This window comes from Plecotus auritus (genome assembly GCF_963455305.1).
Source record: "Plecotus auritus genome assembly, chromosome: 1".
NCBI classification, from domain to species: Eukaryota; Metazoa; Chordata; class Mammalia; order Chiroptera; family Vespertilionidae; genus Plecotus; species Plecotus auritus.
The window spans coordinates 168834407-168853098 of NC_137770.1; the positions used below are offsets into that span (position 1 = coordinate 168834407).

Consider the following 18692-nt stretch of genomic DNA (forward strand, 5'->3'; position numbering starts at 1 on the left):
CAGTGGGAAAGTATAATGATCAAATAATTACAGTCTCTAGAAGCAGAAAACACCATCCTGAATATGACAGAGAAACGAAATATAAAATACCTTTGTGCTTGATCTCTGGTTAGGATCCTCTCTGGATTGCAGAAGTCCTGCACCCAAGGAAGGTAACTGTGTCTGAAATACAGACACACGGCCACCTGTTGGAGACATTAATTTAAAGGCAGCCTGAAGCGCAGGACCAAGGGCACTGTGTGTTTCTCTTGTATTGGTGAACATATTTGGTAATGCATTCAGTAAGTCTTTTATCAGCTGGGAAAACAAAGATTAAAAGTGAATTACTCAGAAGGCAAGGCAATATTCTTCTTTAAAACATCCCAGAGACAGTATATGCCACTACATTTGGGGGGACCGTAAATTGAGAAGTCAATGGATACGCTACCACATTGTTTATTGAAATGTTAATAGAACAAGGAAATGGTAAATATTTCAGTAAATAGTTGAAATAACAGAAACATTTTAATACTCTAAGGAAAAAATCAATCTCACCTCTTTACTTTCATGTAGGTTCACAAGTAAGCTATCTGGAGTAGGTAGAAAAACGTCTATAGGGAAAAAATATTTTAATCAACAGATAAATCAAGTCAAAAGGATATAGTAATATAAAAAAATCTTAGTTTTCATCAGGCCACCCTTATAATGGGTACTATAGTATTGCTTTATTCTCTGTATGTATTATACACATTGCGTTCACACATGCAAAAGTACATATACACAGGTGTAAAAAACTTAGAATCAAGTATTTTCCAGGAAATAATAATTTTTAAACAAATATCTAAGTGCACCAAATTATCCTTACAGCATTATAAGATGTACTGTAAAATAAAGTAGCATCAACACCAAACTTGGTAATTAAAAATACTTTTATTTTATTTTATTCATTGCTTACCATCTATATCAGACACAATCAACATCTGAGGCTGTGATAATCCTTCTTGTAAATTGTAGAAATGAATAGTGCTATCAAAGGTCACAAATCCTATTCTTGTTCGTGAATCCCCAGGAAGCCTAAAGATAAAAATGACAATTTAAAATTTACAGTGCTCAGTAACATGTTTTATTTGTAAATAATAAAATAGGAAACTAAGCCTAAGAATAACTACATATGTGTTTTCACAGAGGACAGAAAAGTCAGCCTTCTCTAAATCAACAGATATCAGAGAAGAGTAAGGATGAAACATTCCATCTTCAGATGAAACCACTAACACATTTAGAGTTCTAAGGTTCCTAGGTCAGAAAACTGAACTATATTCAAATAATAAACCAAAACTAAAAAAAATGACATGATTATTTTATTTATTTATTTATTTATTTATTTATTTATTTATTTATTTATTTATTTATTTAAGCAACTTTGCTTTACTGAGAATTGGAAGGTTCATTATTAAACCTCACTGAGGGTCCCCTTCATGACTAACAGACACATAGAGAGGAATGAGAGCCAGATATAAGCAACCCATTCAATATTGTTTCCACTTTCACAATAAGGCTCATTACTAATGTGCCAAAATGAAGAGCTCAGTTTCTGGCTTCCTGGAAAATATTGAGCAGAAAATCAATTCACTCTTTCCCTTTATCTGGCTCATTCTCTTATTAGCACATTTAAAACTACCTTATGGAAAACACCTTGCTCAGGTAAAAATTACAGCTAGACTTCTCCCAATCCAGTTTCTTGACACCCTGGCCAAGTCATGTTCTCTGGGCCCTAGTACTGAGATCTGCTAAGTTAGAGGAGATCTAAATTCCTTACTAAGCCCGGTTGGCATGCCTTAGTGATTGACATAGATCTAAGAACCAGAAGGTCATGGTTCGATTCCTGGTCAGGGCACATGTCCTGGTGGTGGACTCAATCCCCAGTGTGGGGTGTGCAGGAGGCAGCTGATCAATGATTCTCTTTCATCATTGATGTTTCTCTCTCTTTCTCTTTCCCTTTCTCTCAAATCAGTAAAGATAAATTTAAAAAAATTTCTTACTAAGTTTTAAAACTATGATTTTATGATTCAGATACCAAGTCATAAATCATAACAAAATCCAAGTATCAGGATCCATATTCTATGGTGGACAGGAAATACTCTTAAAATGAAATCCAAGTTAATAAAAACCAACACAATGAACTTCTGATAAACACTTCATATATATATAAATAACATATATTTTGAATAAAATAATTCTTACTTGTCTAGATTTTCTAACAGTGACTGGCACAAAATTGTCAAATACCCAGCTTCCACTGCATTATGAGACACATCTAAAACAAACAAGTAAACTGCAGGTTGAGGAGGACGAAGCTGAAAGAAATAAAAATAATGTAATTTGTTTAATAGGTACAATGTATTCTTTTTATATCACCATACCACTGGATATTTACTGAGTATGTTATACAAAAAAAAAACAAAAAACAAAAAAACATAAATAGGATGTTTTGTAAGATCTCATGTGCTAGTGAAAATGACATTCCTTTAACTTTTTTTCTTATAAGGTTGGTTGTAGATTAAGCATGATAAGGCAGCCATTATACAGTAATGGTTAAATAGATGGGCTAAATGTTTTCCTGAGAGTCTTGGCTGAGATATTTTTCAAAGAAAAATTAAACTTACCTATTATTTAATATCAACCTCTATATCTCTTCCCTGTCCCTAAAAACATTTTTAAAATTTAATTTCTTTAACTCAATAATCAGTAGTAGTAGCTATTGGGTCACCTGGTGGTGGCTGAAACCCAACCGTTAAGTGCTAAGTGTAAAGTCCTTGTAATGGTATTTCAAGTATGTTTAGTCCTACTCTATTAGAGATATATAATGGTATTAATAGGTTAAATATATGATGCTGGGATTAGCATTTAATAAACTCCAGAGTGGGTGAGGGGAGGAGAAACTGGAGTAGACTGGAAATAGATAAAATATAAAATATATATAGCACAAGGCTGATAACTGTTGAAGCTCACTGGTTAAATGATGGCTCATTATACTATTTTCTCCTCTTTGAAGTATGCTTGAAAACTGTTGCAGGAAGTTAAAATAAAAGAATATATAAAGTCTGTCTTTTTTTTTTTTTAATGTCAACCAGGGATCATATGGGTCGTGGCAAAAACTTTTTGCTATACCACTTCAATTAGATTAAGATTCCTAAAGAGCCAGAACAGAGCTGGGAACATAGTATGCTGTAAAGAAGGTAAGAAGTTGAGAGTAGGGAGAAACCAAGATGGCGGCATAGGTAAACACCTAAACTGCTGCCTCGCACAACAATTTCAAAACTACAACTAAAAGACAGAACGGACACCATCCAGAACCACAGGAAAGCTGGCTGAGTGAAAATTCTACAACTAGAAGGAAAGAGAAAAGCTCACAGAGAATTGGAGGTACGGCAAAGGGGCTTTGTGCGCGCAGAGAGGAAGGGCGGCTGAGAGCCTGGCTGACTTTCTCTGGCGGAAGAGGGAAGGAAGCCCCCGACCGCACTGAACCCCAGTTCTGACTGCACTGAACCCCAGTTCCGGGCGAACCCCTGGGGACCCACGCTCTTACAGGGGAAGTCTGGACTCTCGGGCGGAGACCCGGGAGCCGGGGAAGGCGGAGGACTGAAAGTGCCCGCGCGCGCACGCCAGTGCGCACAAAGGCTGCGGAAGTTGCCACAGGCTTTCCCTAGTGAAAGGGAGTCAGAGGCTCCTGACGGCACTGAGCCCCCGTTCTGACTGCAGTGAACCCCAGTTCCAGGCGAGCCCCTGGGGACCCACGCTCTTGTGGGGGAGTCTGGACTCTCGGGCGGAGACTCGGGAGCCGGGGAAGGCGGAGGACTGAAAGCGCACATGCGCGCAAGGGCAAGGCTGACAGGAAAACAAAACTGAGACTCCACCCCATCCAAGCTGAGCACAGAGGCTATTGCAATTTGGCAAGTCTAATCCTATAAGGCTGTCTCCAGCACCGAACTTCTCCCAGCATAGACACAGCTGATCCTTACAGCCAACTGGCCCGGAGGTCAATTCTTCCCAGTGATACCAACAACAATAAAGACTTAATTACAACAAGGCTGTACACACAGTCCACAAAGGGGTGCACCAAGAGTGTCCACCTCAGGATAACTGGGGAAGCAGACCCACTGGGCCATATTGGAAACCTAGCACAAATATCTACCTTACCAACTCAGGGAATCAGTGAAAATGCGGGGTCAGAGAATCAGATCACAAACGAAAGAAATGGAGGAAAACAAACGACTGGATATAGAATTCAAAACCACGGTTATAAGACTTTTTAAGAATATCCTAGAAAAGGCCGATAAATATAACGAGACCCTCGAAGATATGAAAAAGGACCAACTAGAAATTAAACATACACTGACTGAAATAAAAAATATTATACAGAGACCCAGAAACAGAATAGAGGAACCCAAGAATCCAGTCAAAGAATTGAAATACAAAGAAGCAAAAAACACTCAACCGAAAAAGCAAAAAGCAAAAAAAAAAATCCAAAAAGTTGAAGATAATGTAAGAAGACTCTGGGACAACTTCAAGCGTACCAACATCAGAATTATGGGGGTGCCAGAAGAAGAGAGAGAGCAAGATACTGAAAACCTATTTGAAGAAATAATGACCGAAAACTTCCCCCACCTGGTGGAAGAAATAGACTTACAAGTCCAGGAAGCCCACAGAACCCCAAACAAAAGGAATCCAAAGAGGAACACACCAAGACACATCATAATTAAAATGCCAAGAGCAAAAGACAAAGAGAGAATATTAAAAGCAGCAAGAGAAAAACAGTTAATTACCTACAAGGGAGCACCCATACGACTGTCAGCTGACTTCTCAACAGAAACTATGCAGGCCAGACGGGAGTGGCAAGAAATTTTCAATGTGATGAATAGCAAGAACCTACAACCAAGATTACTCTACCCAGCAAAGCTATCATTCAGAATTGAAGGGCAGATAAAGAGCTTCACAGATAAGAAAAAGCTAAAGGAGTTCATCACCACCAAACCAGTATTATATGAAATGCTGAAAGGTATTCTTAAAGAAGAGGAAGAAGAAAAAAGTAAAGAGAAAAATTATGAACAACAAATACATATCTATCAACAAGCGAACCTAAAAATCAAGTGAATTAAAAACCTGAGGAACAGAATAATCTGGTGAATATAATAGAATCAGGGGCATAGAAAGGGAGTGGACTGATAATTCTCAGGGGGAAAGGGGTATGGGGGGTTCATGAAGAGAATGGACAAAAATCATACACCTATGGATGAGGACAGTGGGGGGGAGGTAAGGGCAGAAGGTGGGGTGGGAAATGGGTGGAGGGGAGCTATGGGGGGAAAAAGGAGAAATAATTGTAATAATCTGAATAAAGATTTATTAAAAAAAAAAAAGAAGTTGAGAGTAACAGGTGACCAAAAGAAATTTTACTATAATAGAAAACAGATAAGAAAATAGTAGTTAAGTGGGCAGATGCTATATTAAAGAATCATAAAAATTGGAGAAATAGAGAGATGGGTTAAGCATTAGAAATTTAATACACATTAATTATTTTTACCACTTTACATGTTTGCTGACAACAAAGATTAGGAAAAAGAATACAGAGGAAACATGTTATTATAAATATATCTAAAAATGGGTCAATATGATAAAGAAGATTAGCAGAACTTAGGTAAAGCTCAGAGTCATAATTAAAGAACAGATAGAATTTTATGATGAACTGAAAAGAGAGAAATTAGAATAAAGTCAATATCCATTTATCCTGATATCTGTACTGGATAAAACATTAAGATTATATCTTTTTTTTAAGATTATATCTTTAAGAGCTAATTACAGTTTTGGGCAAAAACTCGAGCTTTTCTGTTGGAGGGTCTTAAGTATTAAATGGTAAAAGAATATTTATATTCATTCTATGTAAGTAAAATAATCAGAATGGCAACAAATTGTAGATGCTAGTGCTCATCATAAAACATTACTAAGATTTCTTAGTGATATAACTGCATTCTTCTAGATCAAGTAACCTTTACAAAGAGTTTTCTATTTGTTAAGTAAAAATAGAAATTTTTTTTTCTAAAATTCATTTTGAAAAATTCAAAATTTGGACCAAAATTCACTTAACAGCAAATTACAAATGACCAATACAATTGATCCCAAGATTAACTTTAACACTGAATAGTTACCATGTAATCAGAAGAAGCAATGAACTCCACAGTTGAATTCTGAACTTCTGGCCGTTTATGAGGCTCTCCATAAGATCGGGTTAGGGGATTATACATAAATTCTTCAGGAACTAGGTAAGAATTAGGAATCCAGTATCAATTTAGTAATACAACTTATAATTGTGCACACATATATAGTCCTAGAAAGAAACACCTCTATCATTAATTTATATAAGGTTTACAATAATTCTGTGAACATGTAATGGTAAAAACTAATTCCTTAAGCCCTCTTTAAAAAATATATCAGAAGAATTAAGAGACTTTTTCTGAAATCGGGTTAGGAAACCAGAACACCAGTAACCTTGCTTTTTAGGTTTGTGTTCTATTTACCACATGTGAAAAAAAATTCAGACAGAAACACAAATTTGAAAGCAATCACACGAAGATATCCTAAGAAATGACTAAAGGGGAAAACAGACACACTTCACCCATGTAATCAGATACACTGGCAAAGGTCTACACTGAGTAGAACTAACCAAATATATCAACAGAAGCATAATTAGTCTGCATGACCTCACCTGCATGACCTTCACTGCTTGTTGTATGAATATGTTTTAGTTTGACCTCACTGTCACTTCTCCTCATTATCTCCTTGGCTAGCCAAAATGAAGTGTCCCTACCCTATACTCTCGCCATTAAAAGTGGTATGAAAGTTCTGAAAGTAGTGAGCAGAGAGACTAGATGACAAATGCCACAATGTTTAAAATAATATTAAACACACTTATTTTAAGAATCCAAACTCACCATCATTGACTCTATAGCACAAATTGCATTTCCATCTACGCTGATCAATGAAGGATACAAAAGGGTTGATATATGTTCGACAAGATCGGCACCTCACAATGGTATTTGATGTTATCACTGGTAATTGCTAGGAAGTAAAATAAAGACGTTGTAGCAGAACAAACACCCCAGGAACACACATGCTGCTGTGCTCATAATCAAACAAAACCATAGTTGTGTTTTGAAATTGAAGCATTTAAATAAAACCCAGTGATATGCTAAGTAACACAATCAGCTATCAAGTTTTTTCCCTCTTTTATCGTAAACTTCAAATAAAATAATACCAAAATAAAGTCCAACCAAATGCAATCAAAGTTATTAGCTGACAAGAAAAGCCTGGTTGGCCATATATATCTCAGAGCTCATCAGCTAGACTCAAGAAATAACAGAAAGAAAGATATACCATATAAAAATGCCTTTGTTTCTGAACCTGGTGCTATCTGCTCTGCTCATTCAACAGCCACAACAATCCTGGTAGGAGCCCAGGCCACAAGAAAACAAAAAAATGTGCCTCTCCCACCTCTGCGGCAGCACTAAGGATGTCTGACTGACGGCTCCCAGGCTGCAAAAAAGGGTGCAGGCCGTGCTGAAGGTCCTCCCACCCCCGAGTGCATGAATGTCATGCACCGGGCCTCTAGTGTTTAATAAAGGACTCCTAAAGTTTATCCTCTATGGCCTCTCCAACTTCCAAAACTAATCTTTCAAAATCCAGCTCAGACTTCATCACTCATAGAAAACTGCCACTGTACTCAGAGGAAATTACTTTCCATACTGTACTCACCACCTAAATACCTTGACAGAATCTGATTAGTTAACATGTATTCATTTCCTGCATGTAATTATTTGTTCTTACATCTTTGTTCCCTGTTAGAGAAGACTTTCTTAGGGGCAAGGCCAATGACTTAATAACCTATACATTTACCAGTGCTTAGTTTAGGACCTGTCACAAAGCAGGTGCTCAGAAAATGTTTGCTGAATTGAACTGAACAGAAATAATTATTTGTAACTTCAAATAAAAGAAGGTGAAAAAATTCTAAGAAAATAAACAAAGAAAATATACAATCTAAATACCTTGCACATAAAAACACATGTCAGTACCCACATATATTTTTAAATGTGACTTTACCGTTAGGTCTCTGAAGGGATGTAACAATAATCCTAAAGGAAGCTTAGCTTTAGTCAGTAAAGCCTGTGTCTGTGGAATATTTGTCAAAGTACACCGAAAGGAACTGCAAAAAATATAAGAACACGGACTACATTAGCTATCAGGAAAAAAAACCACCCCAAACATAAAACAAAAACAAACACCCTGAAATAGACAGTTGTTGTAGATAAATAAGAACATTTAAGGGCATAAATGAAAATCATTTGAGAATGGTCTGTAATGGTAATTAGGAAGGTCCTCATTACTTTAAACATGTATATTTGTAATATGTGAAAATACCTAAATTAAGGACTCAACATTTTCATGGTAGAAAAACAATTACTCCATTATGACTAGCATGTAGGGCATAAGTAGGAGAGAGAAGAAAACTTGAGGGAAAAGGCATATCTTTGCACCTTTAATAATGCTGTTCCTTTTTTACTCCCCTTTTCACCTGCTGAACTCCTAGCTTGAGACTCATCAGTTCCTGCTTCCTCTGAAGCCACCCTCACCCCTGATCACAAGGCAGAAGGAATGACTTCTCCCTCTGTGCTCTGAAATCTGTTTATGCTTCTGTGGTATCCATTAGTCTGACTTGCTTTAGTTGTTTGTGTACCTGTCTGTCTTTTCCACTTGACATCAGAGATCATTTTGTCCTGTGTCATCATAGGACTATTCCTCTCATACAGTAAGTGCTTAAAACTTATTAAGTTGTAAGTTAAGGTCAGTAGACACAGAATTAATAAAGAGCAACCAAAGAGGTAGAAAGCAGAAGTAGGAGAAACCAGGAAAGGCATTTTCCTTGGAGTGGTTGACAGTCTGCAGAGACAGTCAGATGCACCAGGCTGATGGTGTTCCTGCTCTGGGACCTCTACTTGTGCAGTCCAAGCAGCAGGGCACACTCTCTCACTTCTTTCAGATCTCTACTCAAATGTTAACTCTTTGGGAAAACCTGTCCTGACTCCTCAATTAAAAACAGTCACCCTCCACTTTTACTACTCCCTACTTCATAGTGATATGCTGACATTTCATTATATACTTATTAGTTTGACTGCTCAAAGTACGTCTTCCTTGATAGGATCTAAGTTACATGAGACTGGGAACTTGGTTCAGTTTACTGCTTCATGCCCAGCACCAGAAACAGTGCCTGGCACTTCACTTAGAAGGCATTCATTAATATTTATCGTATGAATAACTTATCTTAATATGTAGGCACAATTATTATTCCTGTTTTACAGTTGACAATACTAAGAATTTGAGAGGTTATATAATTGGCACAAAATCTCATAGCTACTTATCAGCGGAACCTGGTTAAGAAGCCTAGGTATGTCCAATTCTAAAGCCTGTACTCCTGATTACTCTGTTTTGTTATTTTGATTAGAAACATATACAGCATTCCCTCCCTATGGACTCTTTTCTACATATACATATACATGTACATGTACATATACGTATACTACACTCACCTACTTGGGAATGCCTAACTATTCATAATAAAGGCCATAATCCACATACTTATTGACCTGACAGAAGCTTACACGCAGAAGGATGGGCAGCTATTTTCAACCTAGAATCAATTTATTCACTTTTTATCAAAATGATCTTGGCACTTCCTTAGGCACAGATGGAGGATAGGTGGCAGGTTGGAGAAGTAGAGAGGGGACCCTCGGAAAGCTCCATTTTCTGTACTGGAAACTATATAAGATTTTGGTTGAAAAAGAGAAGCTTATTATAGTCTTTTAAAAAGCTAGAAATCTATTGCCTTACAAAGGAAAATACTGACTCTAAAGAATACTAACTCTCTTAACACAAGCAAGAACTTAATGTTGTTCTGTGAATCCGAGTTTACTTTATGAGAAAGAGATTCCAGGAGCAGAGGATGTCTTCTGGGTGCAGAAGAATATCCTACCAGGACACAGAAGTACTGAAAGCAGGCAAGAACAGAGAACTTTTTATCTTGGAAGCACTGTGAGGTACGTAACAGAGCTCAATCCCCCCAAGAGGATGGCCACCAGAAGCAGGCTGCCAGCTGAACTTCCCCAGGTGGTGAGGAAATACTCAATAAAAAGAAATCCAAATCTAAATTTAGGCTGGCTAAATAGGCCTGGGGTAACGGTCTTCACATTCTATACTGAGTGGGAAAAGAAAAATCAGGGATAAATGACTAATTTAAAACTGTTCACGTGATTACATAACTTTATGTCCTTTTCAAGCAAAGATTAAAGGGCCTAAAATTGTAAAGATTCCACCTTATTTAAAAGACACTAAAAGTTATTGCTGGTGAAAAGTGAGGAAAAAAATGTGAGAAAAGGAAAATATAGTTAGATTTGGGTTCCTAAAACCCTTCACTGAAAAAGAAAAAAGTCCCTAGTATTTACTAGGTGATAGGAATGGAAGTGGATGGAGACAGAGATGGGACAGGAACAAACAACCTAAATTGAATTTTACATCCAGAATATCTATACAAACTAAAATAGAAGTGTTCACATTCACAAAACTTCCACTCAAGGAATTAATACCTTATTACTTTTACTATTTTTGAAAATTATAAAATAAATACTTACTCTGGGCTACAGTTTAATTTTTTAAGGTCTAAATTCAAGTTAGGTACAGGAGCCAAAACAGGAGTCATGGGTAAAATATTCCTCTCCTGAGTGAGGTTTACAGGTCTTAGGCTTTCTGGTTGTACAGAACTCTGAAGGCTCAGTCCTCCCAGACTGGAGGACAGTTGGTTCATACCAGGATACTGCTGAGAGATCAATTAAAAGCAAAACAAAAAGAACAATATAATAAGCATGAATAAAATGTATTATACTACATATAGGATTTTAATATACAGAAAAAAGAAAGAAAATTTAAACCTGCTTGTTAATAGTAGAATGACTTAATAGGACAGTTCAATGTAAAGCATTCTTTAAAAAAGAAACCTGAAAGTATAAAACTGAATAAATTAAAATCTTATTAGCATGGTCAAACCTCACAGAATTTCAGCAACAATGCGTTTCAACATTAAGAATTTAGTTTCTCTGAATACAGTTCCTACTAAAAAGGGAGCATAATGCTTGTTTTCAAGTTATTTTTAATTACAATTTCAGGATAATGAGCTAATGTCATAGAAATGTACAATGATGGTCAAAGAGTTTTGCTTTGCTTATTTTTCTGCATTTCCTTTGTTACATTTTCAGCACCACTATGAATGCATGGCTTTTTATTAACTCCAAATGATTTAATGAATTGGGATTACTCATTTTGATGCTCAAACTATCCAATCTTTGGCCAGTGAGAGCCCCTTCAAGCTAGCCCCTGGGGTCCTTTTGATATGAACCTATTAATCTTCATTAAATTCCTAGCTTTCTGGCATAACATTTTCTACTGTTCCCCCTTCAGACTTCGAATTAATCATTTATGCGAAAAAAAAAAAAAGAAGAAGAAGAAGAAGAAGAATCTTGGTTCTTTTTAAAGGGATGCTATCTCGAGACCATAATCTGAGTAATAAGGGTATTCACTACTAGTGTGCTGTTTATTTCTTCCAACTTTTACAATAGGTAGAGATACAAAACATACGTCTTTAAATAGAGGGAGGAAATAATAAGTTCACACTGACATTTTTTCCTATTCAAATTTAAGATGTTGGTGTTTCAATTTAACTTCTTTAATTTTATACCTGTAACTCCCCCCCCCCCCCCATTTTTTTACTGGAAATCTTATTCTTAGTGGTAACAACGTTACTTTTTTATTTTATCCGGTAATATATTAAAATAGTATTAAAATAACATCTATATTACTACAAATGCAAGTTAGATGTAAGATTACTTTGTAGTTTTTTTGTCCTTAGATTATACCCCACTGAGAACATACAAAATATAGGATTTTAAGATTAACTAAAACAATGCTTTTCTCAGTATCAGACTGTATCAACCTGATAAGATCATTTGTTTTTGTTTGCTCTTAATTATAAGAATTGCTTTTTAACTTTTTAAAAGTAAATGTAACATTTCTATAATTATAATGTCAAAACTTTACAATAAGGTATTTTATTTCACTCTTGATCTCTCTACCCATTTTTTATTTTTTTGTTTCACCCTTCTATTGTTTCTAATTATAAATATAAACAAATATACACACTGCTCTAAATATGACCTTTTTCACCTTAAAAAAAAGTGGGACAATAACTCTGTGTCTGTACACAGAGATTTTCCACATTCTTTTTTACTGTTACTGAGAACTCCATTATAGGAATGTACCACAGAATTCCAGCTAATAAATGCAGAATAATAAAATCAGAAAAAAATCACTACTTTAGATCCCATACAGAAATAAATGATTCAGGTAATGGTCATCTGGAACAGGTGATAAACAAGACATCAATAGATAATAAAGCCATATGTGAAAGCTTAATAAAGAACTTCACAATGAAGGAATCAGGCTGTCATGATATGAACTCACTAATCAATCCTAGCACCACTAAAACTGGGACAACCAAATACTACTATGAGGTAAGCAGAACCAAAATATATTTTGGCTTAGGTAAATAAATGAATAAATCTGTATATAATCAAGCCATTAGATCTAATTTCCAGTCCACAGAAAATGAAATAGAGGAACAAGTTAAATAACACCAAAAGAAGCAATCAACCAAATTCAGAATGTGGGGACATTCTATAGAAAAAACAGACCTACTTTTTTCAAAAGATCAAAGGCATGAAAATATGGGGTGGAGGTTTGTTTAAAAATTTAAAAAAATTTACAGACATAAGGAAATACAATTAGTAAATCCTGTTTGGATCCTGATTTGAGCAAACCAACTATAAAATAAAACAATTCTAAAACAACCAGGCAAATCTGAAAATGAACAGAATTTTAAATGACATTTACAGATTATTGCTAATTTTGTTGCATCTGATAGTGTAGTTATGCAAGAAATGCTCTTTTTCCACCTTCTGCCAACCCCTTGTCCAAGATTAGCTTTTAAATCCTCAGCAAGAATATATATGTGTGTAAGTGTGTGTGTGTGTGTGGTGGGGGGGGGGACACACGGGTGTTTCATATAGATGAAACAAGTATTATGGCAAAATGTTGATAGTAATTGAAGGTGGTGATGTTAAGTGGGGGGAAAGAAAGCAACAGCTGGATAATAAAAAGGATTCTGACTTTTCAGTAGAGCTGTAGAGGGTGAGAAAAAAATAATTGTATGAATCAATAATCCTATATAATAAAAGACTAATATGCAAATTGACCGAACGGTGGAACCGGTAGCTATGATGCGCACTGACCACCAGAGGGTAGATGTTCAATGCGGGAGCTGCCCCCTGGTGGTCAGTGCGCTCCCACAGTAGGAGCATCATGGTGGTGGTGGGAGCCTCTCCTGCCTTCACAGCAGGGCTAAGCCATCAGTAGGACATCCCCCAAGGGCCCCGGTCCTCTAGTAGTATATAATAGAAAACCCAAAAAACCCAACTTTATAAGAATTTAGGATATAAAATAAAGGTGGGATACTTAATCAATGAGATAAAATTTTTTTTGTTTTGTTTTGTTTTTTTTAAAATATATTTTATTGATTTTTTACAGAGAGGAAGGAAGAGGGATAGTCAGAAACATCGATGAGAGAGAAACATCGATCAGCTGCCTCTTGCACACCTCCTACTGGGGATGTGGCCGCAACCAAGTTACATGCCCTTGACCGGAATCGAACCTGGGACCCTTCAGTCTGCAGGCTGACGCTCTATCCACTGAGCCAAACCGGTTTTGGCAATGAGATAAAATTTTAAATAAATAATAGTGAACTTAGAGCTAACTATTTTGGGTGGAAAATGAGATTATTGATTATTATTTAAATTATATAACAAAAGAAAACATTAAATGGATTAGGGATGTAAAACTGAAATCACAAAAAAATATAAAAACATATAACTGAAATATTTTCCTAATTTTAAGGTTGTAAAACATTTAAGCTCTAGCCGGTTTGGCTCAGTGGATAGAGCGTTGGCCTGCAGACTTAAAAAAAAGGTCCCAGGTTTGATTCTGTCCAAGGGTACATGCCCAGGTTGCGGGCTCAATCCCCCACTAGTAGGGGGCGTGCAGGAGGTAGCCAATCAATGATTCTCTCTCATCATTAATGTTTCTTCTAATGTTTCTATCTCTCTCTCTCCCTTCTTCTCTGAAATCAATAAAATACTAGTATATAACGAAAAAAGGAAAACATGAAAAAAAAAATACGAAGGTAGCCCAGCCTGTGTGCTTCAGTGGTTGAGCATCGACCCATGAACCAGGAGGTCATGGTTCGATTCCGATCAGGGCACATACCAGGGCTGCAGCTGGATCCCTAGTAGGGGTGTGCTCAGATGGTTGGAGTGTTGTCTCATGCAACAAAAGGTTGCCGGTTTGATTCCTGGTTAGGGTACATGCCCGGGTTGCAGGCTTGATCCCAGGTAGAGGGCATGTGGGAGGCAGCTGATCAATGTTTCACTCTCACATGTATGTTTCTCTCTCTCTCTTCTCCCATCTCCCTTTCTCTTCTAAAAATCTATAAACTATTCTTTAAAAAAAAAAAAAAGAAAAATAATTAAAAAAACAATGTCAAAATGAGGGAGTGAGGGGTGGTGGAGGGCGGGGAGAAACTGCAATATCTAAGAGAAAAAGGCTAATTTACTCATTACAGTAGCTTTTACAAACCAGAAGGATTGGTTTGGTGAAAAAAAATAAATAAATAGAAATTTTGGTAAAGAATCTTTCTCATTGATTCAATATTCCTACTTCTGCTGGGAATATAAGTTGGTACCTTATTTCTCCATACCTGACCACCAAACATTGATCCACTACTGTGTGGCATCTCCACTTGGATGTTTATCAGGCATTTCAACTTAGCATGGCCAACTCAATTCCCATTCCCAGACTTATTCCTCTGTCTTCACCATCTACGTAAATACACTACCCTCTACCCAACTTCTTTGCCAGAAACCTGAGTTATCCAGATGCCTTCCTTTCTCTCACCCACCACATCTAATCCAACAAGTCAAAAGATATCCCTTTTCCATCTACTTTTCACTAACTCCACCGATACCACCTTAGAACAAAGCACAATCATCTATTTCTGGGATTATAGTAAAGCTTCCATTTGTCTTTCTGTTTCCATTTTTGTCTTTTCAAATACTTCCCATCCCTAATCCATTCTTCATACAGCAACAAAATGTTACTCTAAAAATGTAAATCGTTTTTACACTCTATTACATAAAATCTCCAATGTCTCTCTTTGGCCTCTGGGGTGAAACCCAATATTCTGAATATGGCCCTTTCCTAGCTCTCTGATTTCATTCCTATTACTCTTCCCATTGCTGACTGGGTTCCAGCCACACTGGGACTTTATTCTTGTAACACATCAAAGTTGCTCCTGCCTTTAGTCTTTGCATATACACTGAGTGGCCAGATTATTAGATCTCTGAACGTATAATAATCTGGCCACTCAGATTGTGTATGTGTGTGTGTGTGTGTGTGTGTGTGTGTGTGTGTGTGTGTGTGTGTTAGAGGCCTGGTGCATGAATTCGTGCATGGGTGGGACCTGGCAACCTGGCCAGGGGGAGGGGACATGGGCGGTTGGCCGGCCTGCCTGCTGGTCGAATACCTGGTTGAAGGGACAATTTGCATATTAGCCTTTTATTATATAGGATATACACTGAGTGGCCAGATTATTATGCGTTCAGAGACCATAATAATCTGGCCACTCAGTGTATGTTTCCTCAGCCTGAAATGCTCTATCCCCACATTTTTCCAAGCGTAGCTTTTCTTGTCATTTGGAAATGTTAACTCAAACATAACTTCTATAATGAGGCCTTCCCTGAATATCTACTCTATATCTCCAACCTCAGCAATTTCTTCAACTTGTCTACTCCATAGCATGCGCCTATTTGAAATTAACTCATTAATTTACCGATTTACTTTTTATTGTCCAATCAATCCTGCCTTCCCAAGTTTCTTGAGAGCAGGAACTTTGTTTAGCTTTGGCTTATATCCTCAGTGCCTAGAATAGTGGTGCCACATGGAATAAAATAAGATTTTACTGAATGATTAAGTAGAGAGAAATTCTCAAGTCTTGTCCAACAGTTGATTATATTTTTCAGCTATCAGATGAAGGATATGTAATAATATAGAAAGGTTTCCTCTAAAGCTGTTAAAAGAATTTTAAAAATTCTAAAATAATATCCATATTTATCAACTTCTTTTGTTTACAGAAGTCATTTGACGACAGCTTTGTTACTGGCTTTCACCCCACCCCTGGCCTGCACAGCAAGAATCCTTTCAGGATAGAGTCCAGGAGTTGCTGTTTATAGCTTAATGCTGGGAATATTGGTTGATATTTATTTTCCTCTTTTTGCTTATCTGCATTTTTCTATAATTGATCATGTACTTTTTTATGGTAAAAACAATGCTATGGCCCTAACCGGTTTGGCTCAGTGGATAGAGCGTCGGACTGCGGACTGAAGGGTCCCAGGTTCGATTCAGGTCAAGGGCATGTACCTGGGTTGTGGACACACCCCCAGTAGGGGGCGTGCAGGAGGCAGCTGATCGATGTCTCTCTCTCATCGATGTTTCTAACTTTCTATCCCTCTCTCTTCCTCTCTGTAAAAAATCAATAAAATACATATATATTAAAAAAAAAATGCTATGTAGTATCTGTATTTGGTTTTTCATATATTCACTAAAATATTTTCTAATGTTTATTTTCATTTTTTAAACATCAATCTTTTCCTATTTTTGAACCCTGAAAAATAAATTTTATTTTTTTTTCTTATTGAAAGGCCAACTATTGGTGTTTCCAACTACTTAGTAAAGTTCATGACAAATTAACGCATATAAAGGAAGCCCTTAGATTTCAGCACCCTCTCACTAAGTTATACTAAGTACAACATTTAAAAGCATTTCAACTGAATTATAAAGGACTGCTTAAAAAAAGCTAAAGTAACACATTCTTATTCTAACTAGAACTTCAAAAACAAATGGCTTCTTTTAACATTAACCTTAGATTAAAACCTAAGATTTTTTTTAGTAAATACATAAGAATTTTAAATATAAGTCCTAGCTGTGTGCTTTAATCTTTATTGCTCAGTGACTCTGAAATAGTAGTGTCCAAAAAACTATTTTAAATTCAGATTAGACAAAAACAAACTGCTGCTGTGTAATCTTCCTAAGAGAGATATATATATATCAAGTCTGCCTTTGATTTTTTTCTGCACAAGTCCCTACCAGTAAAAGAGGGAAAAAAAGTGTTTAATTCTCAACTGCAAAGACTTTTATATTCTAAGAATTAAACCTAGTCTTGGACAAATGATTTCACTTATCTGACTCTCTATTTCTTCACTTAAATGATGAAAGGAAGGTGATTGTCTGCAGGCGTCCTCAAACTACGGCCCATGGGCCACATGCGAGGACATTTATCTGGCCCGCCAGGTGCCACTGCCTGTCCTGCTTAGCAGCCGACTCGTCCCGGGCCCGCAGTGCGCATAGGAATTTGTTCATAGTTCTTTTTTTTAAACTATAGTCCGGCCCTCCAATGGTCTGAGGGACAGTGAACTGGCCCCCTGTTTAAAAAGTTTGAGGACCCCTGGAAGTAACTGGAACTCCCACATACTGTTAAAATAGAAGGTATAAATTGGAACATCTGCTTTGGAAAACTGCTGGGCAGTAACTGCAGAGATGGAACATATGGACACCTCATGATCCCAGTGATCCTACTTCTAAATATATATACATAGTCACTTAAAAGATATGAAAATATTCATAACAGTATTATTCATAATAGTCCCCAATTGGAAATTTACCCTAAAGACCCTCAACAATAAAACAAATAAACTGTGGTATATTTACATAATGGAGTACTATATAATAATGAAACGAATGAACTACAAGTACGTAACAAGCATATTGTTGAGCAAAAGAGTCTAGCTAAGAGTACATACAGTATGATAACACTTATATAAAGTTTAAAAACAAACAAAATTAATCTGATATTAGAAGTCAAGACAGTTGTCAATTCTTGTTTGGAGGGTTAGTAACTAGAAAAGGCACGAATGGCCTCTGGCTGTTGGCTACATGAGTATGTACAATTTGTAGAAATGTTTTAAGCTGCATGCTGCTAATTTATATACTTTTACATATTATGGATTACATTTTAAAAATGAAAGTTGGGACTAGGGTGATATCTAAGAGTCCACTTCTAAAGCTTTGGCTTTAGGATGCTCATTTCAACTGTGATTAATAACATTATTTTTTAGTCTGTCTCTGCCCCCTTTATCCAAACTCCTCTGATCTAAAGCTAGAGTATAAAAAGAACTGTGATTACAGAAGAATAGAATGAGGTTACATTTAAAAATCGAGTATATTAAATATTAATTTTTACTTTTATTCCAAAGACAATCTCTTAACCTTGCCAAAATAACCTCCCAAATATGATGGGACAAGAATGATAATTCCCATTTTCCTATGTCAAAGGTCTGTAACCTTTTTCTGTAGAGGCCCAGATAATATGAATTCGTGCACTGGGCCTCTAGTACATA

At 36.5% G+C, this 18692-nt stretch overlaps 1 protein-coding gene across 5 annotated transcripts in view; it reads right to left on the reverse strand.

Moving 5' to 3' along the window:
• The window catches only part of SEC24B (SEC24 homolog B, COPII coat complex component), a 104694-nt gene that overhangs the window by 15290 nt on the left and 70712 nt on the right, over positions 1 to 18692 (reverse strand). For 3 of the 5 annotated variants that reach the window (XM_080641975.1, XM_080641973.1, XM_080641976.1), the window contains 8 exons: positions 10710 to 10894; positions 8128 to 8230; positions 6963 to 7089; positions 6180 to 6289; positions 2221 to 2333; positions 935 to 1053; positions 535 to 590; positions 91 to 297 (listed from right to left, as the gene is read on the reverse strand). In XM_080641975.1, coding sequence (XP_080498101.1) covers positions 91 to 297; positions 535 to 590; positions 935 to 1053; positions 2221 to 2333; positions 6180 to 6289; positions 6963 to 7089; positions 8128 to 8230; positions 10710 to 10894 — 1020 coding nt within the window. The remainder of the gene's footprint in view (positions 1 to 90; positions 298 to 534; positions 591 to 934; positions 1054 to 2220; positions 2334 to 6179; positions 6290 to 6962; positions 7090 to 8127; positions 8231 to 10709; positions 10895 to 18692) is intronic. The other 2 variants (XM_080641974.1, XM_080641972.1) reach the window with 1 other exon arrangement.